This window comes from Hydra vulgaris, chromosome 12 (assembly GCF_038396675.1).
Source record: "Hydra vulgaris chromosome 12, alternate assembly HydraT2T_AEP".
NCBI lineage: Eukaryota > Metazoa > Cnidaria > Hydrozoa > Anthoathecata > Hydridae > Hydra > Hydra vulgaris.
In genome coordinates, this window is record NC_088931.1 from 41,087,516 (window position 1) to 41,114,165 (window position 26,650).

General features: G+C 26.4%; 1 protein-coding gene across 2 annotated transcripts in view; it reads left to right on the forward strand.

Annotated features, from left to right (window-relative positions):
• LOC100211184 (probable protein phosphatase 2C T23F11.1) overlaps positions 1 to 26,650 on the forward strand; it is a 51,977-nt gene that overhangs the window by 9,951 nt on the left and 15,376 nt on the right. For both annotated transcript variants that reach the window (XM_065813269.1, XM_065813270.1), the window contains exons 4-9: positions 2,757 to 2,822; positions 4,902 to 4,969; positions 20,355 to 20,439; positions 20,702 to 20,758; positions 24,879 to 24,962; positions 25,113 to 25,178. In XM_065813269.1, coding sequence (XP_065669341.1) covers positions 2,757 to 2,822; positions 4,902 to 4,969; positions 20,355 to 20,439; positions 20,702 to 20,758; positions 24,879 to 24,962; positions 25,113 to 25,178 — 426 coding nt within the window. The remainder of the gene's footprint in view (positions 1 to 2,756; positions 2,823 to 4,901; positions 4,970 to 20,354; positions 20,440 to 20,701; positions 20,759 to 24,878; positions 24,963 to 25,112; positions 25,179 to 26,650) is intronic.

Genomic DNA, 26,650 nt, shown 5'->3' on the forward strand with positions numbered 1-26,650 from the left:
AAATTTACAAAGTTGCATTAAAAACTTTCGGCTTAACAATGTGCACCATAACACTATACGTCGCTCTAATATGAAATGAAGAGATAAGCTCATAAATAAAGAACCATTCAACATATTGAGCTGATTTTTTCACAAGACATCAAATTTTTGTTATATTTCTTTATTTAAAAGAAAAGAATCCAGTTTTTATAAAAAAACAGTTTACTGTATTTTTTTCGGTTCATCCAGACTAATTCCTGACTAATCTGGAATATAACATAAGTCCGGATATTTTTATTCAAAAAACAATAAGTGCTGATATTTTATAGAATTTTACAAACTATATCATTAACACGATTTATTAATAAACAATTTCATTGAATATAAACTTAATAAAATTATAAGCAAATCTGCTATCATCTGATTATTTGCTCTTTAGTTTCTTACAAAGTTTCTCAATGTTCTAGTAGATGTTTTTAATAACTTGTAGCTATGAAAATAGCGGTTTTTTTAAAAATTCAACGCAGAACAGCTTATCAGTATAACATTTTAGTTCATGATATAGATCTTTCTAGATTTTTAAATTACTAGTTAAAATTTACTAAATTATTTCTTAATTTTTTTAAAAAACAAAAAACAACAAGACTTTGAATTGTTATTATAAACTATATTGAGATTTCATTACCAAAAAAAAATTAACAAAAATAGTCAAAAATATTAACAATAGCATAACATTCAAAAAAACACTCAATACAGGTACATATCAATTGTCAAAAACAAGTAATTAGCTGTATCCCTAGTATTTTCTGCCAAGAAAGTTAGACATGCATGACTAACTCGTGCAGTTTTGTTTTCCTTGTTTCTGGCTTCAATAGCACTCTCATACAAAGAACCAAAACAATGGTCCAAACATTTTTTTTTCTTTTCTTGGTTTTTAATTTACACTATGTATCATTTATTTGATAATATACAAAAAAATTGAAGAAATTTGGAAATTATCTTATGTAATATAAAGATTTTATGAAAATCCGGGTTTTTTTACCCCTGAAAATCCCGCACTTAAAAATTTGAAATAAACATTTTATATTAATTAATGCTAACTTGTTTTGGTTAAAAAATATATAAAATAATAAAATTGAAAATTTTTTTCAGAAAAGTAATATCCTATTTCCGCTTTGGGACACAGTGCATAACAAGAGACATTTAATGACCCATAAAATTGACATTCTAAAATGTTATATTAGCCTCTGAGGCTGTCAAAACTAATCCTATTCATAAAATACCAAGAATTAAAAACTTTATTTCTGGACTTTACCTGAAGTTATGAGCAGATGGACTGCGCTTGATGGATTAAGTTTTACAGCAATTGCTAATAGTTAAGTTTTACAATTAATGTATTTTGCTCAAGGATATAATATCCCAAAAAGTCAACAAATTATTTGTGATCATGAAATATTTCGAGTCAAGAAACAAGTAATTTTTTTATTAAAACAAATCATTCTAAATAATGGCAAATTCAGCCTTACATTTGATGAATATACATCAGTTTTAAACAGGAGATACATGAACTTGAATATTCGGATTTTATTCTCTTAGAATATTAAGGGTGTTTGGTACAAAGCCAGTGGCTAAAATCATTTGTTTAGATTTAGATAAAAATATTATTACTTATTACTGACAGAGCCAGAATGATGAAAAAAAAAATGACACTAAACCTGAGCATCAAATCTGTTATAATCATGCAATTCATCTATGCATAATTAATATTGTTTTTCAGATAAAACCATTCTGTTACTACACAAAAATGCTGTCAATCAACCCGTTTATACCAATGAAACTGTTATTCACAATGATGATGATGATGATGATGATGATGATGATGATGATGATGATGATGATGATGATGATGATGATGATGATGATGATGATGATGACGACTGCGAGAAAGAAGATGAAGTTGAAAAATGCTCAAAATATTCAAACAGTTTGGTGCCACCATTGTCAACTGACTTTCAAGAACCTGTGGTCAAATTAAAAAATAGTTAAAATGTTTTGTAGATCAAGTGTAAGCAACAATGATGATCTTCAGCCAAATATTTTTTAAACATTTGGAAAAGAAAACACCTTCATTTGTGACTCGAAACTTTTTTTTTTGTGCAAGTTCAAGGGTTAAAATTTAAAAAATCAAGAAGAAATTAGGGATAATGGCTCTTCATCAAACTTATGTAACTTTGATAAGTTGTATATTGTTAATGTAATATAAAGTTTTATTTAGTAAATAGTTTTATTAACATGAACTCATGAATGTGGGTTTTATTATTTTAGAAAAAAAAAGTTATGAAAAGAGTTTAAAATAGTTCAAACTTTTTTCCGAAATTTTTAGAACCTGTTTAGGCTTAAACTTTTCAAAAAAAGTTCATATTGGTATCCAAAATTGTTGGGTCTGTTTTGACCTTCAATTTTGAGTTTTTATTTTATTGCTTTTTCTCCTAACCTATTTTACAAGTACCACAAAATAGAGTAAAAAGATTTGTTATACTATTTATTTAAATCGATTTTTATTAGTTAAATTTTAAGGTTTTAAGGAATTTTTTTTATATAATAAAAAATGTTTTAATAACAGTGTTAAATAAATACAAGTTCACTCCTCAATGGATTCAAGCATCTTGTAGAGTTCTTACAAATTTTTTTTTCAAAAGTCTACCTCAGTTAAAATCAAATACATTAGTTAACTTGCTAAAAATAAAATTCTTTATCGCAGTGGAATTATCTTTTAGAGTTAGGAGATTATGTGAATGCACTAAAAAAAGGTTTTCTCCAATGTGATAGTGAAATGCAATCAGGTGAGACTTTGGTGCATTTTGATAGATTGTTAATTTAAACATAAATACTGATATATTTATTGTATTTTATAAATATATTGCTTATATAAATACATTGTATAAAATCTACAAATATATTAGGGTGGTTCTAAAAATATTTTTAATTGGTGTGCTTATGTCCTTAAATGTGTTCTATGTAATAAAATTGACTTTTAAATTTAGTGTGAAAAGATTATTTTTAGGCACCTTTAAACATTTGATGGGGTCCTAATATTATCCAAAATAAATTTTAACAATATTAAGAGCCAGATTGATATACTTTAAAAGTATATCAACCTGGGCTTTGAAACATGCAAGGTTTAAAAAAAATATTTAAAAAAATCATTTTTTTATAATAATTTGTTGCGTCGCAAAATGCATGAGTTTAGGTGCAATCAGACACAGGTTTCAAAGTTACTATTTTTAACAGCTTATGTAAAAAAACTTATGTAAAAACTCTCAAAAAGTATTTATGAATCTTTTTAATGACCAAATATTTAGTAATACAATTTAAAACAATCAAATTTTAAAATAAGCACAGTTTAGTCACCATGTAACTTTGATCATTTAAGAATAAATTATAAAAAAGTATAATTTGATTTTAGCTTTATTTTTCCTCAAATGATATTTGTTGTGACTAGAGATTGTTATCCCAGAGGTCTTTTTCAATTCTGGGATTTTAGAATCAATTCACTCAATGTTTATAGCTATTTTTAGCACAAAAAATTAATAACAATAAAATTGTTGATGTGACCTCATCTATATGAATCAATTACAAAACAATACTTAATTGCAATGCACTTCAATAATTTATTTGCAAGTTGATATTTTAAAAATCATACATTACATTAAAACCTCAAATAAGCACAGCACTGAATAAAATGTTAAACAGGCCCACTTGTTCCTCTTTATTACCTGCTATAACCCTGAACATCTTTCCAACATCTATGGTAGGGTACATTGTGGTATGTTGGCTTACTTTTTTTTCTTTGATATGTAACCTTTTAGCCTTTTTTATTTTATTTTTTTACGGAAAAAGGTTGACAAGACCCTAGACTACGTATAAATAATATTATTTAAAGTTCAGAATAGGTTTTTAAAAAATTTTAATCTACTTTTGTTAGGTTGTCTGATGGGCTAATGTACCCTGCATGTATTTTAGATTAGGCTTAGATGAATAAATATAGTCAATCGCCTCACACAGTACCTTATAAGAATTTTTATTTTAAGAATTGATATTTATATATAAAAATTTCAAAAAAGTTGTACTGCAATGAGCCTACCAGAACATACTGATCAGTTAATTTTTTGTTATCAGGTAAGTAACTATACAAAAGGGTTTGAAAGTTAAAAACAAGAATTTACAAAAAGGATTTAAAATTTTTCATATAATCTCACATATTTTGAGATCAAAGTTGATGTACTTTTGGAGAAATATTCAAAATATAATTTTGATAATATTAGGAGCTCGTCAAGTGTGTAAATTTACAATTCTTTAAAATAATTTTTTTGAGCTTTTTTTAGATATCCATTTTCATTGTATTATGTAGAACATTTAAAGATTGGAGAATACCAATTAAAATAAAATAAAAAGTTATAGGTTCTAAATATATTTTAGTTTATAAATGCATTAGATTTTACATGAATTCTGTTGTAAATATGCTGTATAATATAAATATATTATCCATTAATAAATCAACATATTATGAAGCTTAAATAAATTATAATTTTTTTAAGAGAACTGATATATGATCGGTTCTCAAGAAAAACTCACTAAAAATGCTTTTGCCGGGAGTAACTTTTATTAATACCAGAAGAATGAAATCTTCTTAAATTAAAAAAAAATTGATTAAAAACACATAAAGTATAATTAAAAATACAATTATTAATATTAAAAAATAAATTAATAATGATTAAAACAAATTAAAATTGATCTGTAACAATACCATAACAACTAGAAAAAATCAAGTTACAACCATGACAAAACGTTGGTGAGTTTTACCTACGAACCGATTTACAAGGATCAGTACAGTTATTAAAAATATTTTTATGTTTTTAAAGATCCTAGAATAGAAACATCTGGTGCTGCTGCTGTGTGTGTTCTCATCAAAAATAAAACAATATATTGTGTAAGTTTGTTTAACCATATGAATTTGGGTTAAACCAAGCATTTGTGATTGATATAAATATTATGGTTTTAGAACACCATCTTGCACTAGAAACTTAGGGAAAGGTGAGTTGTTTATCCTTTTTATGATTAAAAGGATTTCAAAAAATGACTAACTAATGAAAGAATGAAATGATTAAAAATGATGCTTTTAGACTACGTTACTTTTTTTAAACAATTTTTTTGCAACTTTTTGAAAAAAATGTTAAACTTAAAAATATTATACTTTTTTCTTTTCAATAATTTAAACAAAATTTGTTCATTTATATATATATATATATATATATATATATATATATATATATATATATATATATATATATATATATATATATATATATATATATATATATATTTCTTTTTTTGTTAATTCACCTCCCCAAGGCCCAGAAGGGCAATACAGATGAGGAGGCTACTTAATTGTGGTTATAACCCTCTCTCAACTCTATAACTCCGAAACACGAAACTTGACAAACAAGGCCGCTACCAGGGAAGTGGTGGAGATCGAACTCGGAACCTCTCGCTTATGAAGGGAGCGCTCTACCACTACACCACTACCGCATTATACCGCATATATCAATAATCATTAATCAATAAAAGTAATTTGTAAAAGCGTTTTGCGTAACTTAGAATAAACATTTTAAAAGTTAAGTTTTAAGTAATTTTTTTTAAATGCAGTTAAAAATGTAACAAAAAGTAAAATTAACTCCAAGTTTTTATAGTTTTATCTTAAAGCTAATTTTTTTTATTTTTTTATTTTCGGAAGGAATTGTTCTGCTTATTCTTTAGTTTTTTTACATTTTTTTCCTAGTTTAAGTTTAGCTTAACGTTTCTTTTGTCAGCGCATTTCTGAAACATTTAAATCATCAAAATATCTAAACAGTCGTAGTCAAGTTGTAAGTAAAAAAATCATTTGTGTGGTCAGCAATGGCGTTCAATCACACACCATTCCTGTCCAAGCTTTATTTTGTAGAATTTAATTCCTGTTGGTCAAAATGTCAGATTACTTTGTAAATTGATCAGACAATCTAAGGTGTTAGCCGGTTAATGTCTGATATCCGACCGTTAAATTGAGCCCTGTTTATCAGTAACTGCATTACCGCAAAACAATCTGTAAATCCACCAGTCGACATGAACATATGCAATAGTCCGTTGTGAAAAATGAAAGAACATTCGGTAAGAAGGAACATCCGGTGTATAAATGCGAGTGAAAAGAGTGTGAAGGCAGAAGGAAAAAGACGAGAGTATTGGTTGTTGTTTAAGAGTTTATTAGAGTTTATATACATATTTTTTGAGTTAGAGTTTACCAAGTTGAATTTTATATATGATTCTTTCTGGAGCTTTTTACATTGGAGTTTGTTATATTAAAGTTCATTTATATATATTAGTATTGGAGTATTTTTTTTTGTTGTTGAAGAATCTTTGTCATAATCTCCATATTGTTGTAATTTTATTTCATGAAGAATCAACAAGCTAACTGGGCACTGATTGGAATCATCTTTGAAATTCTCTGATGTGTTTGAGAAATATGATGAAATTTCGAATGCTGCAATTTGGTAACAACAAACCAAGGTGATTGCAAACATGCAAGATGTCAAGTTGATAATCCTTTATCCTTTACTGCTGTAGCGCGCTCCTTTTTCAGTTTATGACAGTTTAACAGAAGAGAAAAAAGATGCGGAGAAAATTAAAGCTGTGCTGTTGGAGGCTTTCTCTCTGGACCCCTATGCAGCATATGAGTTCATAAAGCAAAGACTGAATGATGGAGAATAAGTGAATATTTTTCTGGTGGACTTAAAATGCTTGGCATATCTGGCAAAGCTCTTGGATGAAGGGATGAGGCTGGCATTCATTGTTGGATTACCAGAAGCGGTATCCTGGATTTCGAGTCACAAAAAAAAATGTTGGCGTGATGTTGGATGGGAAAAAACTTGATTTTCATGGAATGCGAGTGCTCGGATTGACAGTGAAGAGAGCAGGAGGAAAATTGGTGTGGATAAAAGGAAATCAAATGGGCAAAATTCTACTATTAAGGAGGATGGTATTTTCTATTTGTGAACAATTTGTGAACCATTTGCTAGTGCTTCCAGTCTTATTAAGTGGAAGGTAGTTTCTCTGACACGTGGATGCGACAATTAAATTTGTAATGAGGGAGTAGGATATGTGTTGGACGAGGTACTAGAAAAGGTAAAAGAAAATGAACCTGCGTTGATTAAGAAGTGTGAGGCAGCAAAGGCAGTGTGGGTTGACACCAGTTCCTTGGTATTATTAGGAACTCTTGTCCAAATTGGTGGAGTCACCATTGAAGACACAACATGGTTGTAAAAGGACCGATCTGAAGTTCACATAAATATTGAATATATAAATATGGAGTTAGACGCTATTTTGTGTGGTATCAATATGGCATTGTCATGGAAGCTCAACAGGCTGCAATTATTCACAGACTCTGTGACAGTTTTTCATTGGATTCTTGATGCCTTGACAGGTAAATCACGACTGAAGTCAAAAGCATTAAGTAAAATGCTAATACAACCAAATTGATTATAAAAGCCAACTTTTCTTAACTAGATTCGTTAACTAGAATACCAGATCGGTGGATGAAAATGTTGAAATTTGACAGCTCCATGAATTGTGCTGAAATCACTGTAACAGATGAGAAATCAATGCTGGAAATACATCAACAGATTATTTAAGATTATTTAAGAAAAACAATATTTTTTTATTTGTCTAGAAAAAAACTTGAACAAAATCTTTTTTTTTTGACAAATCTTTTGTTTTCTCAAATAAAAAGTATATATACGAATAAAGATTTTTTCTTTGCTTATTTCCTTTACTTTTTATGGAATGATAAATCTATTTATTGGTCTTCTATTGTTTTGGTTAAAATGTGGAATATTAGGCCGTTTACTTTAGGTAGGCCATGGTTGTGCAGTATAATAAAATTGTACATGTTTGTTTTTAAATTAGTGAATAAAAATAGTTCTTAGAGTTTTAAGATGAGCAATGTTGATATCCTTGATATCCTTATTGAACTTTGAGTTAACTAAAAAGATTTTTGTGGTGAGTTTTACAAAAAATGAATGATCAATTAATTTTCGATTTGCAACAAGAATCTAAAAAGATAAAAAGCTTTTGTGGTTGATAAATATTGGTGTAAGAAATTTGGTATAATTGTGACATGAATACAAGATCATAGCATTTTTACCAAATGATTACTTAAAAAGTTAACCACAAAGTTACTTATAAAGCCATAAACATAACAATATAAATAATAAATAAAAAAAGCCATATAAAAATAAATTGCTAAAGTCAACCATTGTTCACTTTATAAGAAAGTACAAAATTGGCATGGTATGTATTTAACATAAAAATTGACATAATAAGTTTTATATCTGGTGAAATGGTACTCTAATTTGCCAGAGAAGCAAATTAAATCTGGAAGTAACAAACCCACCTATAATCAGTGGGAGAAACAAGGAAATGGAACAATATGATTACAGAATATGGGTATCTCAAACTGGCAGTGGTCCTGATAAGTCACTTCAAATGTTCCTTTGTGTTCTGAAAATGTTAAAACATGTTTTGGTTTTCAAATAGACTGTAAAAAAAATAATGGTGCTGTAATAAAGAATAAAGACATTTTTTAAGTTTTATTTAAAAACATTTTGTTAATTTAATTCATGTTTTGACTACATATAGTCATCATCAGTTCAAATATATGTTAGAAATGTTATAAAATATGGTATATAATTGTGAAAATAAACATAATAAAAACCATAAAAATGATAGCAAACTTTCTATACAAAAAGAATTATTAAAAATTGTTTTAACAATTAGTTATAATTAAAAACAATCAGATATAACCAAAGAACTGATAAATTATTATAAATGGTAAGAGTCATTTTAACATGGTTTAATTGTTAATTCATTTCAGATTTTTCCCACCTTATATGAATACTTTTCTTAAATTTTAGTTCTAATTTGTTACAGACACGATTCAAAGTCAAAAACATTCATCTCTATAATTAGTAAAATATTTTCCTTTTGAGTGAAAATGCTTATAAATGAAAAAGTTGTTACCCCTACTTCGTTAGCTCATATATTTTACCAATATAACAGAGTTTAAAATAGTGACTTAAGTAAAAATCATGGATTTTTTCTATTATCCAAGATGGCACATATTAGATCTGAGAATTTTAAAAAGATTGTTAATATCATAACAAGGACCAAGAATAGTATCATTAATTTTGAAAGTTTACCAATTAAACATTTAATAAGACTTTTTTTTAATGAAAAACACGTGTCATTGTTAACTGTTTGACTTACATAAAGTTGTCCAAAAATTATATTTTTAGGTTTTCTATCTTTGCTATGGTAAAAGATATTGAGGAATGTTTATTCTAGGTGTAATCCAAGAACATCTACATAATGTTAACATTTACTTCTTTAAAAAGGTGAAAAATCCTTGTGTACTTCTTTAACAAAGGTAAAAGAATCTTTAGTACAAAATTCAGACAGTTATAATGAAGATAATAACTCTCAAAGAAATCTAGTCAAATAATATTTATATATGCCAATAAACAATACAATAGGTTGAAAACATATATCATGATCAGAAGACCTTAATTTGTGCATTTTCAGAAAGACTGTATATGCAAGCAAGACAAGAACCTGATGGAAAAATTTTGTTATAATCAATCAAATTGTCATAGAAACTTTGACTTTGAGTTTCCTTAAAAAGTTTTGAAGTTGCGTTTCATTGCATATTAAAAAGTTTTGAAGTTGCCTTTTATTACCCCCATACATGGGGTGATAAAAGGACCTATATTTTCAGGTTGAGGTTGTTCCCAGGCTTTAATCACCATTTTCTGTAAAACATAATTAGATGACTTCAATGTCAATATTAAAATATTTCAAGTTTATACCATCTCTGAAAGTTACCTACCATGAACACCGAAAATCCAGGACCACTCATTCAACCCCTTTGTTATGTAAGATATCAACAGAATATTTTCAAAATTTAAATAATAAGTGTACGAGATATGATTTCAAAAGTGTAATCAGTTTCTAGTGTTTTTTTTTTTTGTTGTTTTTTTTGTGCATGCTATATTTCCACTAGGGTGCATTTACTATGATTTATTTGTAACAATTTTATTATAGCATTATTTTACGTCTCATAATGATCTCTTTTATTTAAGGGTCTTGTGGCACCCCTAAAAATAATTTTTATTCAAAAAAATTTTAAATCCAATATCATTTTATTATATAGAACACATTTAGTGTGTGTCTGCAGACATTTTCAAAAAAGGTTGTTTTTAGCACCAATATATATATATATATATATTTATATATATATATATATATATATATATATATATATATATATATATATATATATATATATATATATATATATATATATATATATATGTATATATATATATATATGTATATATATATATATATATATATATATATATATATATATATATATATATATATATATATATATGTATATATATATATATATGTATATATATATATATATATATATATATATATATATATATATATATAAAAGCCATTTTATTTTACATTATCTAAAATGTAAAATAATCATGTGTCAGCTCTAAGTTACTATAGAAAATTTAAAAAAATTAAAATTAAATAAAAAATTTGTATACAAAACTTTTAAAAAAGACATGTCTTAGACAATAATGCTTAATATAATAATGAAAGTTTTAAATAAATTCCAGGTTTTTAAGTATTAAATTTGCTACAACTCCTTCCTAGCTTATGTCGATATCTTTAGCTTCATCTTCATTGACTTACCAATATTCTATTGTGTATGTATATGATTTTTTCTTTGTTGCTAACTTTTGATTAATAATCCTACCAAAAAATAAATGTATATTTCCATCATCAAGCTCCCATTTATGGGTTATAAGCTGCCCTATCAAGGTTCCATTCTTCAAAATTATACCTAAAAATTGTTTTTGTTTTTCATCAATATTAATAAAAAGAGGATGTGTTATTTTTGCATTACCAGCTATTGCTTTTTTAACATCCTTCTCTAGTTGCTTTCTTTCCAGTAGTTCTTTTAACATTCTTTTCTAGTTGCTTTCTTTCCAGTAGTTCTTTTTTTAAATTAGCTTTGGTACATCTTTTTTCTATTTTTTCATACAAAAGATTATTAAAATTTTTAGAGGCTCGACATGTTAAAGCTCCTCTCTGAATTGCAAACTGAATGAGGTCTTTTTGTTCTGGCAATGTTTTCTCGTCAAGCCATGTTAATATTTTGTTTACTCTGGCTTTTATTTTTGCATTCAGGAACTCAAAAGTAGCAAAATATTACCAATAGCAGTCCATGACTGGGTAGGGTTTCTTTTTATCGTTTTATGTAAGTGTCTTATATTGTTAGTGAATATCTTTAAATCAGATGCATCTTTAGGTTCAATGTTCAGCTCTTTTAGTTTCAGACAGGTTTTTGATAATCTGAATTTATTTTTAGAAAAAATGTTGTAAATGTTACCATTTAACACAGGCTTGGATTCCATTTATATAAGTTAATTAAAAGACAAATATCTTCTGCAGCCTTGTTGTCCATCTAAAATTAAGAAAAAAATTAGCAATAAAAAGAGACAGAATAAAAAGAGACAGAAAAGTAAGACAAAATTGTGCTATCGAAAATAAGTCGTTTTGTCAGGAGCAACTGTATGCAACATTTTTAAACATGAAGGAGATTTTTACATATTGATTATTATATGTCAAATGAAAGATCTATAAATAATTTATTTGAGCATGCTAATTTCATTTAGGAGCATTTGTATTGGTATAATAAATTTTTCATATGAAAATTACCTATTTTTGCAAGATTTGTTAACAGTAAAAATCTCGGAATTAAAAAAAAAAAAAAATTAGCTATGATCAAGTTTAACCTTTACTTAAAACGAAATGATATAATTGACCAAATTTATATAATGAATTAAAATAATATAATTTAACCAAGTTTAACAGTTCATTTTTTTGCTAGCTTTTTAAAATTCTTTCCCTCATGTATATAGTGTAATTTGAAAAACATAAAAAAACCGGAAACTTTTTGAAAGCGATGTCAAAATAAAAAACAGATATTTAACAGACATGAAAGAAGGTGCCTCTATATATATATATATATATATATATATACACACATATATATATTTATATATATATATATATATATATATATATATATATATATATATATATATATATATATATATACACACACATATATATATAAATATTTATATATATATATGTATATATATATAAATATATACACACACACACATATATATATATACATATATATATATATATATATATATATATATATATATATATATATATATATATATATATATATATATATATACATATATATATATATACACACACACACTTATTTATATACATATATATATTTATATATATATATATATCAAAAAACATTTTTATAACAAGAAATTAATATTCTTATAATTAAAACAAAAATTATCTACTAAATTAGAAAAGTGTAAGTCAAAAAAGTGTATCACCCCCTAATCATTTTTTAACTTTTCTGTTGTTTAAATTAGTAAAATTGCAGAAAATAAGCCAAAAACAATCAAATTTGATTGATAAAAGTTATTCTAACTAATTTTTTAGCAAAATTTGTTTTCCTTTTAGGTTCTTAATAAGTAAATTATGGCGAAAAGATATGAAATTCATGAATCAGTAAAAAAACTGACCCTGGGATACTATAAAAGTGGAAAAGGATATAAAACTATTTCTAAAACAGTCCATGTTAAGCCTAATAGTGTAGGAAATATCATTAAAAAATATAAAAAAATCCTCAAACTGTTCGCAATCGCTTGAAAAATCGAGGTTTTATAGGTAGAATTGCTCCAAAAAAGCCTTTTTTGAGTAAAAAGAATCAAAAGAAAAAATTGGCTTGGGCTAAGAAACATTCAAATTGAACTATTGACCAATGGCAAAGAGTTTTATGATCCGATAAAACAAAAATATGTTTGTTTGGTTCTGATGGTATCATACGCAAATGGAGAAAAAATGGTGAACGCCTAAATCCTAAATGTATGAGACCAACTGTCAAGCATGGGGGAGGTGACATTAGGCTTTATTATAAAATTTCAATATAATATATACTTATAACTTTTTTTTTCCTCTTATCATAGGTCAGATGATGGTTTGGGGCTCTTTTGCTCTTTTGGAGTGGTGTTGGCGAACTCGAGTTCATTGATGGAATAATGACAAAAGAGGTTTATACTGACATTCTGAAGCGAAAACTGAGATCAAGCGCCAGAAGTGCTGGCTTATCTCGTAATTTTATCTTTCAAAAGGATGGAGATCCTAAACACACATCCAAGTTAGCTACTGAGTGATTAAAGAAAAACAGTATTAAGATGTTAGATTGGGTTCCTTAGTCACCAGACCAAAATCCGATTGAAAATTTAGTAGTTGATCAAAAACCATCCAGTTTGTCGCAATTAAAGGCAATTCTCATTGAGGAGTGGGAAAAATTTGACACACAATGGCTTAAAAACTTAGTAAATTCAATGCCTAAAAAATGTCTTGCAGTCATCAAGGCAAAAGGCGCACAAATAGACTATTAATTTTATATTAGCAAAATAGTTATTTAAGGGGTGGTACACTTTTTCTAATTTAGTGGATAATTTTTGTTTTAAGTATAAGAATATTAATTTCTTGTAATAAAAATGTTTTTTGACATAAATTCAATATTTAAAAAAAAAAATTAGGGTCAAAAATCTATATTTAAGCATATAAAAATTTGTTTTTATTGAAAAACCATCAGGGGGTGATAGACTTTTTTGACATACTGTATATATATATATATATATATATATATATATATATATATATATATATATATATATATATATATATATATATATATATATATATATATATATATATATATTATATATATATATATATATATATGTATATGTAACGCTCATCATCTTCAGTTAAAATTAAATATTTAAAATTTCAAATACTTATAAAGGTGTTAAAAAAAACAATACAAAATATAATTATTCTTGTACAAACTAATAATAATATAAATACAAAAATACAATAAAATCAATTAAAAAGTTTATCATGTCATACAAAAGAAATAGGAAATAACAAAAGAATAGGTTAAAAAGATATGCAATTTGTATAAAAAAGCTAAACAGAAAGTGTCATTTGTACATGGTTAACCTGTTTATTCATATCAGGTTTTAGCCATTCTATAAAAATACTTTCTTTAAGTTTTAGCTCAAATTGGTTAGATGCCAAAACTAACACAGAAAAACACTTATCATATTTACACGAAACAATTTTCATTAGCATGGAGATGTTAATAGATATGAGACTTTTTATCTCTCTTGTAATGTTCAGATATCCAGGTCTTTGTATGGCAAGTATTTTCGCCTATATAACAAGAGTTGCATCCTGCAAATACAAATTTATACACCACAAACGATTTTAACTCTAGAGGAATAGGATCTTTAGAAGAAAAGCCTCTTTAAAGTATTTCTTTGAAATACTTTAAAAAAGTTGTTTATGTCATAGTGAAACCCAAGTTTAGTACTATTAAAAGAAAATAAATACTAGTAAAAGAAATAGAATTGTGTCTACTATTTATATATCTAAGAAAAAATGTGAGTTTCTGACTGGAAAGCAGCACAAATGTCATCAATGTATCTTTTATAGAAAACTGATTTTACATCATTGAAATTTTTGATCCATTTATTTTCAAAATGACCCATGAACAAGTTGGCAAGAACAGGTGCCAGTGGAGAACCCATTGCTACACCATCGATTTGATCATAAGTTTTTCCTTTAAAAATGAAAATGTGTTTGTGAAGTGGCGAATTGGAATAGTTTTTTTAAATCAGTTTTAGTAATTTTAATGTTTTTACTATGGAGCAAAATTAAATTGACTGCAATTTCAATGGTTTCTTGAAGCGGAACATTGGTGTATAAGCTGGTTACATCATATGATACTAAAAAATATTTGTAGAGATCAAAGAATTTAATTTATGCATCTTTGGAAGTATCGATGAACTTCCAAAGATGCATAAATTAAATTCCTCTGAGACTACCATAAACACAAGTTGAGCACGGTACTACCAGGGATGTGGTGGGGATTGAACTCGGAATCTCTCGCTTATGAAGCAAGCGCTCTACCACTACCGCATTATATATATATATATATATATATATATATATATATACATGGGACAGCATGATTTTTTTAAAAACAACAAAAAAAATTAATTTTTTCTCAAGTATTTTTTAACTTTATTTAATGTCAAATAATAACTTTTATTACACAATATTTGTCGTTAAAAATAAAAAAAAAGTCAATAAAACAGTTAGACTTGTTACAAAACTATGGAATTAGTAAAAATCAACTAAAATAGGAAAATTCAACTTTTTTAAAAAAGAATGGTAAAATTGAGTACGTTTTCTAAATTTTTACATCTATGTTGTTTATTATAGAATGCTTAATGCAATTACATTTTCCCTTTATACAACTAAATAGAAATTCAATCAGTTTTAAGTATAATATTCATTTTAATACTTGGTTGCATAACCTTTTGCATCAATAACCACTTGGCATCTGTGGGGCATGCTTTCAACTAGTTTTGTTAATAAGCTAACTTCCAGTGAATTCCAACCTTTTAAAAGTGTCAAAAATAAGTAATTTTCATTACAATGTTTTCTGTCTTTTAGTTCAGAATCTAATATAGACCACAGGTTCTCAATTGGATTAGGATCAAGTGATTGTGCCAGCCACTTAAAGTATAACTCAAAAATACCAGCCTTTTGTATATATCTTTTTCTTTTTTTTTTTGCTGCGTGCTTTGGGTCATTGTCTTGCTGAAATATATTGTTTTCATCTGGAAATAGATGTGTTATACTAAGTTTTAATTGGTGAACTAAAAGGTAAGGGTACTTATGTTGTTCCATAACTCCTTCAACTCTGTTCAGGTTTCCCACTCCATGAGTAGCAAATGCACCCCAAACCATGATTTTTTTTGTCATTCTTTACTGTGGCACGTGTGCACTCTGGATTATATGGGTTTTTTTCCAGATTCTTTCTCGATTACCATATTGTAGCACAAAAGGTGACTCATCTGTCCATATGACACATTTCCATTGATCTGAAGTTCTGCTTAAATGATCTCTGCACCATTTTAATCTCTTAACACAATTTTTCTTGTTTATAAAAAGCTTTTTTCTTTATTCTTTCAACAGTTGTATTGTTACATAAGTGTTCAAGGTTTAAATTTTGCTTTTTTCGCTTTCTTACTGACCCTGACTTTCCTGACACAACTTTTTGAACTAGAGATTTACCACATCCAACTTCTTTGAAAATATTATGCAAAGGCCAATCTGCATTGTGCATTTGAATTATTCTACCTTTATCAAAGTCTGAAACATGTTTTTTCCTAAATTGGTAAATATGAATTTTAACTGTTAAATAAATGATATAGTTCAAACTAAATGCTAAATTACTATAAGTATGAATGTCTTATACCTATTTAATGGTTGAATTTTTGTAGTAGTAGAATCAAAAGTATCTAACTTTGCCATTGTTGCCATTTAAGTATAATTTCTAATTATATAAAATTGCTAAAAAAATTAATTTAAATAAAATAATATTAATTTTTTTGAGTTATGAAAATATGAAAAGTTAAAAATAACTTTACTTTGCAAAAAAACAATATAAAATCACATGTAACACTTTATAATGAGGAAAACTTTAATGGGAAGTATAAAATAGAATGTTAAAGATATCCTTTTTTACCTGTTGTTAATTTGAGCCTGTTGTTGTTTTGTTGTTAAAATTGAGGGCCCACCTCCTTTTTTTTCAATTTCTTTTCATTTTAAATATTAGAATAGTGTAAATATATCAAGTATCTAACATGGAAAACCAAAAAAATGTTTAAATTTTATGGTACAATCAACTTTACTTTATTATAAAAAATGTATACAATTTTTTTATTTATGTTAGTTTTCTAACAATTCTGCAGATTAGAGTTTCAAAAGTTTAATCAATTATTTTTATTTTTTTTATTAAATAGTATAGTTCATTATTTGTTCTAATTTTATAATTAAGAAAAAAAATTTTAAAATAAATGATACAACATTGATTTTTGTGACTTTAAACAAAAAAGTCATGCTGTCCCTTTTTTTTTTAAGGACACTATATATATATATATATTTTAATGACATCTTAAAAGCATAATGATATTTATATATAAAACTAAAAATCATTTATCAATTATTTATTTATTAACTATTTATTTAACTTATTAAAATTTTATTAATTTTAAGTGTTAATTTTAGGCTCATATAGTTGGAGCCATTTTCAAACTAAAATACATATCAAATATTCGTTATTAACAATAATGATGTCATTGCTGCCTAATACTATAAAAGTTTTTTATAATATTAAGCAGCAAATTATTTGGGATGAAGGTGTTTTGGGATTATTCCAATTAATTGTACCTAGAAACTGTAAAGTTCATTCCTGTGTTACTCATCATTCAATTAAGTTTCATCCTTTAACTGTGACTTTCTAAGTGCCCCAAAAATTCTTATTTGTCTAATTTTTTTCCTTAAACATCAGCTCTATGGAATTTGCTTCTTGTTTTCCTGATTTATATAATTTGCAATCTTTTAAGACATCTGCTAATCATTATCTTGCTTTATAAACTTCGTCTTTTCTCTTCCAGTAACTTCCAACTCTCATAGTGATTGTTTGCAGCCTTGTTGGTGAAGAAGATGTTTAAAATTAAAAAAATAAAAAAATTGTAAATTGTATCTTTGCAATGCTGTGCATGCTCAACAATTCCTTATGCTTTCCAGTTTGCTTTAGTCACGCTTTTTTGATATTGAGCTATTCATGTTGTTATCTTTTTTCTGGTTTCACCTACATAAAAGTAGGTGAAACCAGAAAAAAGATAACAACATGAATAAAAACAACATGAATAGCTGAAACCAGAAAAAATTGCTCCACATGTACATTCAAGTTGGTAAACATTTGGGTAACTGTTTGGAGGTAGCTTTGATTTATTTTGGCACAACACGTTAAGAAAAGATCTTCCAAAATAAAAAACTTTTTATGCCAACTTTTTGAAACTTATGCCTAAGAATAACATTTAATATAGGAACCTACAAGAGTATTATGGTATTATTTGTGTTAATTTCTTGACGGTTTTTTGGTTAGGATGGTTTGTAATGTTTAACAATATCTAGAAGTTGTTGCCAAGAATGTCCATTTTCCAAAAAAATATTTATTAGGAACTCAATTTCCTTTCTATATAATTACTAGAACATAATTTATAAGCTTTTACCTGAAAACCTTTAAATATCCCTATTGCAATGTACGGTGGTATAGATGATTGCAGTTTTACAAGTATATTTGATATTGCGTTCTTGCGGTATATAAAAAAGTTATATTTTTGAGTTATATGATTAGATGAAATGTATCTAAGAAATTAAGTTGGTCTTGATTATTTTGGTATTCACATGTGAATTGAATGAGATTTTAAAAATGTCGTATATGATTTTCTTGTCGTATTGAACTTGGGCAATGTTTGATTAATTTATGCATGTCAGTTAAAGTTAATTTAGTATGCAGCTAACGTTTATTTTTATCATCCTTTAAAATATCAATATATTTTAAAGGATGATAAAATTTTTTCTCTTTATATATATATATATATATATATATATATATATATATATATATATATATATATATATATATATATATATATATATATATATATATTTATGAGTCCTAAAGGACAAAATAATATTATCTAATGTTGGATATAGCTCCTTAACTTTTTGTTTTGTGGAGCACTCTCCTTATTGTCATTGCTGTTTGCATATGCTTGTCCACTAATTTGCAGTTTGGGATGACAACAAATTTTTTAAATTGCTTTAAATCAGTTTTCTTGTTTTATTGCTAAGATTTGGTCTCTTGTATATATATATATATATATATATATATATATATATATATATATATATATATATATATATATATATATATATATATATATATATATATATATATATATATATATATATATTAAAACTGACTGAATGGAAACAAATTTTACAAACATTTGGTGCAAGTGTTTGCCTAAAAGTACTAATTTTAAAATCCTCATGCTTTTGCCCTAAAATGTTTTACATTTTAGTACTGTACTAGGCAAGAATGCATGTATCAAAATTAAACGGATAAGTTAAATCTAATGAAGTAAGTCTAATTAAAGATTGAATAAGACCTAGTGAAGTAAATACACTTTACAAGTCTTGTGTAAAAGAATAAAGTAAAGGTGAAATAAATGACTTTTGTATAAAATTAGTCTTGTTTAAAAGAATTAGCTCTGCATCAATTGAGCATTATTTTAATTATATTCTAAACATACAAATAAGCTCTAGCAAAAATGATTTGTGCTAGATAAAAAGTAAAATTTTGTTGAAAGAATCATAAAATAGCAAAACAGTGAAGCACTTGAGATCAAGGTTGTTATGAAGTTATTATTGTATAATAATGTTATTTAATAACAATAGACAAATCACTGATTTTAGTTTTTTACATATGTAAATGAAAATCAATCTACTAAATTGTCACATTTGTTGCTCTCTTATAATGTATAAACATCAAGTATTACCACTTTCAACAGTCAATAGAAACAGTCTGTTTCTATTGGTTCATAAATGTTTCTACCTGTACTAAAAATTTTTCACCTTCAATAAAATAAAGTGAAACTTAAAGTAAACTTTTTTCTTTAAATCAAATTCCACAAATTTTCTTCCATAAAGAGTATTCATTACATAGGTGTGCTTTAAATACTCTTCAATCTCCTTGTTTATCATTTATTGGAGATTTTTTAAATCTTTTGATATCTTCACTAAGTATAAAAGTGAAATTACATTCACTGTTGTCAAACTTGAGACTAAACTTTAATTTGTTTCCTACTTAGACAAATTTTTTTTATGCTATAATCCTGTTCTTTATAATATTGTTACCTAAAAATATTATAAAAATAAGTTTTACTTTGTTTCTTTATAACTACCATATGAAATTTTGAAAACTAGTATTGAAAATGGTATGAATTAAGTAACTTAAGCACTTCTTGTTGATTCATCATTTTTTTTTCTAAATGCTGTTTTATCGTATCTGTTTTATCACTTCTTAGTGTCATCATTTGCTGATGTAATTATTAATTAGAATATTATTATTTTTTACAATTATTTATAATTTTTAGGCTAATTGTGGTGATTCACGAGCTATTGCATCAGTTGGTGGTATTGCACAAGAACTTTCACATGATCATAAACCTAATGACGAAGGTCACAAAAAAGTTTTATGTTTTGAGAATAAAAATGTTGTTTAGGACATGAAATGTTTTTTAATATTTTAACTTCTAGTTCCATGCAAGAATTTGTAAAGTTGTCTCTGTTTAAATCAATGTAATACAAGTTGTAATCCAAAATCAAGATCATCAATAACATCATTATCATTATTGTCATCATTATCATCATCATTATCATAATCATCATCATTATTGTAATAGTAGTACTGAAAATAGTTACATAAATTATTTTTTTTTAGAAGAAACAAAAAGAATAATTGCAGCAGGTGGTTGGGTGGAATTTAACAGAGTAAATGGTATCTTAATATTATATATAAATTTTGAACAGATCAAAATGTGCCAATATGTTGAGTTTTTTTATATTCTGATATTTCTTTTTTAAATAATCAAATTGAAAAGAACTTAATAGTTTTAAATGCCTAATAAAATGTTTTAATGCTTGTATGTATGTAATTGCTTACATATAGCACATTATAATGTGTCATGAATTTTTATTGATGCAGAAAAAAAAACTGGATAAAGGTTTGATTAAAAGAAAAATTCTCAAGAAGATAAATGTTAGATCAATATTGTAATTTAATATAACTATATAATAATTCGAAAATAAAAGTTTTGGTGATAACGTAAAATTGATCCAATATTAGGATGGGTGAGGCGTCTTAATTGTGGGGAAAACAACTTACCTAGGAGAAAGAAAACTTAGATATATTACCCCTAATATAGTTGTGGGTGTGGGGAGCAGGAGCTGGTAGTCCTAGAAATATATATATGTGTGTGTATATATATATATATATATATATATATATATATATATATATATATATATATATATATATATATAAATATATATATATATATTTGTGTATATATATATATGTGTGTGTATATATATATATATACATATATATATATATATATATATATATATATATATATATATATATATATATATATATATTTATATACAGTACTGTGAATAAGTTTTAGACCACTTACATTTTTTCAAAAAATTTCGGAGAATTCTTCTCTAATACTTAAGTTTGTAGTTCTAAATTATAAACTTATTAAAACACATGTATTTCACACAAAATATGGAACAATTACAAACTTTTTAATATCAAACTTCATAAAAAACTCTTAATATTTACTATGTCCTCCTTTTGCCTCAATCCCAATATTTGCTGGGGAATAGATTCATACAAGTTAGTTATAAAATCCTGGGGGATGTTGTGCCATTCTCTTTGAAGTACTTCAAAACATTCTTCAGCATTTCGGGGAGCATGTTCGACCTTCTTTCTGTCCAGGGAATCCCAAATATGCTCAATTATATTCAAAACTAGACTCTGGAGAGGCCAGGTCATCAATTCCAGTACTCCTTCCTCTGCCATTTCATTTAAATAATTTTTTTCTCACTCGGGAACCATGTTTTGGGTCATTGTCCTGGTGCAGAATAAAATTATGACCTATTAGTTTCATTCCAGATGATACAGCATGGTGTCTAAGGATATCCACATAACATTCCCCGGTGAGTTGCCCCCTTTTTTGATCAAATCACCTACTCCAGATGAAAATAAATAGCCCCAAACTTGTAAAGAGCCTCCTCTGTGTATGTATGTATGTATTACATATAAATAAATTGAAGTTACGCTTTTCTTAATATCTGTGATTGCCTCAAATTTTGCAATACAAGGATTAGTTTGTTAAAACATAGCATTATGTCAATGTTCAGCCAGCCACCAAGCTCATGCTTTGAATCACCAATATGTTGCACTTACTATTATGCTATGTCCTGTAAATATGATTTGGAGTGCAATCACTTCTAATGGTTGCGCTGGTTTGTACCTTTTACAACAAGGAAAGACTGTCAATTCTGCAAATTATTTAAAAATTTTCAAGAATGATTGTCAATTGTATTTGAATTGGAAAGTTTGATATTTTCAAACATAATGGCTGCAACTTGCAATTAGAAAAAAATTGACATCACAAGTAGATTCTCAGATCTTCTAGTGATCTGAGAATCTACTTGTGATTCTCAAATCACTAGAAGATCTGAGAATCACAAGTTTTTTTTTCAATTTTAATTTCAAAAATCAGAATGTTGGATTCTGATTTTTGAAATTAAAGTTGAAAAAAAAAGCCATGATGAAAGTGTAGTGTCATAAAATAACATCTAAGTATTGTGTTTCTTGTTGCTTCGATGCTGCAAAGAAAAGAGGCTGTTTTAAATGTTTGAGGAGCCCATAGAATGTATTGAAACTTGTTTTATACTGTAAAATCTTTATACATTTGTTTATGTATGTTGTTATTTGAATTAAAGTGTTTTCTAGGAAAAGTGCTTACACTATTCAGTATAAAAATATTTTTGTACTATAAATATTGGCTGGCCAGATCTCTCTTTATATATATATATATATATATATATATATATATATATATATATATATATATATATATATATATATATATATATATATATATATATATATATATATATATATATATATATATATATATTTATATTTATATTTATATTTATTAGGGTGTCCCAAAAAAATTTTGTAAAAGTCTGGTTCCTTTCTCTAAATTGTTTAATTCCAGTATTATTTTATCTAATATTATCAACAACAACAAAAATTTCAACAACAAAGAAAAGATAGGGGTGAAGATGAAAAATGCTAATCTAAATATTAAAATTTCTAAACATTTTTTCAGTTTTTTCAATTGTGGGTACCACTTTTAAAGTAGAATAATTCTCTAATATTTTCTCTAGTGACTTTTTGTATTACTTGCAGTTCAGTCAAAGCGAAGACCTACAGATCCTATTTGATGCCAGGCCATTCATGAATGAACTTAACTACCTCCTGTCCCATCAAAACACTAATACCAACAGGTATCTCAGGGATCAAAATAATTTCTCATTATCCAAGCAAAATAAAACAATTGGCTGAAATTCACACCAATTGTTGTATCTGGCTTGATGCTTCCATCAACATACCACAACATTTTGCTATCAAATAAGCAACTAGTGAAACCAAAGGTTAAAAATCTTTTTTTACTGTTTTTGCAACAGATTCGTGGGATGTAGTTTGAGCTTCAATTAGAGAGGTACAGAGGTATATGAAAATGTTAGTATATTTACATCAGTACCTATTGCAGCTTGGCTAGTGTGATGATCATCATTACTTGTCATGGCATTATTTTTGTTCGGTCTAATGCTGCATTAAAGAGTTGATTGTCAAGAATACAACGTTTGAATATAGTATTCGATAGTTGACTGGTGTCTAAAAAAGAACCTTGTGAAAATTTTGTAAACCTTGCTGGTCTATCAGAAACTTTTAACTTCATTTATCTTGATGTGACAATCCCATTCACCATGGAAATATCAAAAAGTCTATCTTGGTATTGAATTTTTGTTCATAACTATGTTTAGTAGCTAATTTTCTACTTTTGTGTTTAAACACTTGAACATGCAGAATGTTTATATACAGCATGCTTGTGCATGCTGCTCATAATTTAGCTTCTACATAAGGCTTTGCTATAGTTGGAATATTAGCCTTGAGCCAGAAAATCATAGGTTTATCTGCAAATGTGTTGCAAGGTGTTTAAATAGTTGACTTTATGACACCAATTGTTAGCAACTGACTCAGCTGATCTATTGTTGAAAGAACAAATGTCCAACAAACCAAAAAATTCATAATTGAGCATGTTACTTTACCAGCATATGATAAATCCGAAGCAACCCTTTTCTTTAGTAATTTTTTACATTTTTTTACTATAATAAATAAAAAGTGTTCAAAACCAAATAATAAAAAAATAAAATCTCATATGGTATAAACCAACAAAACACAGAAATCCCTTTTCCACCCCACCCCTTATGAATAATCATGCCATTGTTATTATTAAATTTATTAAAAATTAAATTCTGAGCAATAGTTTATTTAGAAAAAGTTTCCAACAAATTATTGCAAGTAAAATACTTTTCAATAATGAAATCAAAATATTCGTCTTGGAAAGATTTTGGTAAATAATGGGAAGGGGGGAAATCTGAATTCGCTTGTGCTTCTACTCCTCCATAAACTATCTATGTTATAACATTATAATACTTTATACTATTTGTTTTTAGATGTAATGTTAAACAATTTATAGCAACATTTTGTATGAAATAAACAGAATTTTAAGATTAAGTTTTTAGACAAATTTTGGTAGATTTAAGCTTCTGATATCGGGTTTGCAAAAAAAAATTTAACATTTTTACTCATCAAACCAAAATAAGAAAATATGCGATTTTAAATTTGAAAAAAATAACTTTTCCATATATAAAATAGTCACCCTGTTATGTGGAATTTATGTTGTGTAAGTTTTATAAATAAATAAACGACTTAATTGAAGTTTCAGGATAATTTTTTTTTTTTATAGGAAATCTTGCTTTATCCAGAGCTATGGGTGATTTTGTGTTTAAAAGAAATTCAACATTATCTCCTGAGGAGCAAATAGTGACTGGTAAAATCAATAGTGTTTCAAAAGATTTGTTTGTGTTGAAAGTTTGTTTTTTAAAAAATTGTTAAATTTAAAATAATAGTTGTAGAAATTCAATTGGTAATGTTTTATTTTTAATCATTTTAATGTTGTTTTTTTAAATAAATTTTATAGCCTATCCTGATGTGATTGTGGAAGAAATAGCTCTAGATCATGAATTTATTATTTTAGCGTGTGATGGTATAGTTTTTTATACATTTTTTTGAATTTCTTTACTTTCTTTTTTTTTAACACAAAAAATAAAATAACTGTACATTTATTGTACATTACTAACTTAATAAAATGCACTGAAACATTAAGTAGGTCAGTGTTTAATGATTTGTTAAAATTGCTTGATTTTTTGTACATTACTAAATATACAAAAAAATATACTAAAATTTCTTGATTTCTTGATCATTACAATTAATAACTGTCATTTATTTTTTGACAAAGATTGGTTGTTGATCCTCAATAATTTTTCTTAAATCCTGTCTATATTTTGCTACTAAACCTGCAATTTTATTCATTCACATGAATCCTCCTATCTTCTCAAATCTTCTGAATTATTAAATCACCTGAATCCTTCTATCTTCTGAGTCCTATCTTACTTTTGAATTCTACACATTTATTAATCTCTAATCTGACTTTATACAAAAAAACATTATATATGGGTTAAGGGAACTCAAAATGCACTGGGACTTCAGGAGGTCAGGTTTTAAATAATGCAACATAGAACTCGAGTTTTTTTATTTAATATTGAAACCGCTGTATAATCTGGATAAAAAGTATAGTTTTTAGTCATAAATAAATTTTTTTTACATGATTTCCTTTAAAAACATTTTAAGTTATCAAGATGTTGAAAAGAGTCTACTAGCCATTAACAAAACTGAGTCCGTGTCAAATCTCATGTTACCCCATGTTTTAGATTTTGCTAATTTATATATGTTATAGGTTTCATAAAAACTAGGAAAATCTGAAAGTTGTTAACTTTAACTCCTTACAGTTCTAGATTTCAATTTTCTTATTTATGCAGGTTTCAATTTTCGTATTTATGCTAACTCAGCATTTATTGCAACTTCCTTTTTTGTCATTAAATAGTAATACTTAATGAACAGAATGAGGTGTAAACCTTAAATCTGGTATTTATAACTTAATTATGACAAAATTAAGATATACTTAACTTTAGGTAGTAAAAAGTGAATTTTAAAGTTGTTTTGAGGTCAGTGACAAATATATATTTTAATTTTAGTTTTTTTGTTTGTGGGTGCAAGGTAAGGGGGAGAAAGAAGCGGTATAGCATTTTTTTCACTCATCCCCCTTTACATTTTGAAAAATTTAATTCATAATGACCAAAAAAAATTTAAGTGGCGTGAGGTTAAAAAAATGCTTTCTAAAAAAGATTTGATTTGATATACTTTTAGGTGCTTCACCTAGCATTTTAAGATACCAATTCAAAAAACTGTATAACAAACTTTAGTGATTATTTTTGAGAATTTTTCTTTAAAATAACATTAACAAATTTGAAAAAGATATAATGAACAAAAAATCTGAAAATAAAATCTATAAACTATAAACAAAAATCAACAAATTCTTGAAGGTTAAAAATAGGAAAGAAATCTTTGATGTTATTTTCATCAGATTCAAACTGAAGTCATTTTTTGGTTCCTCTTTCA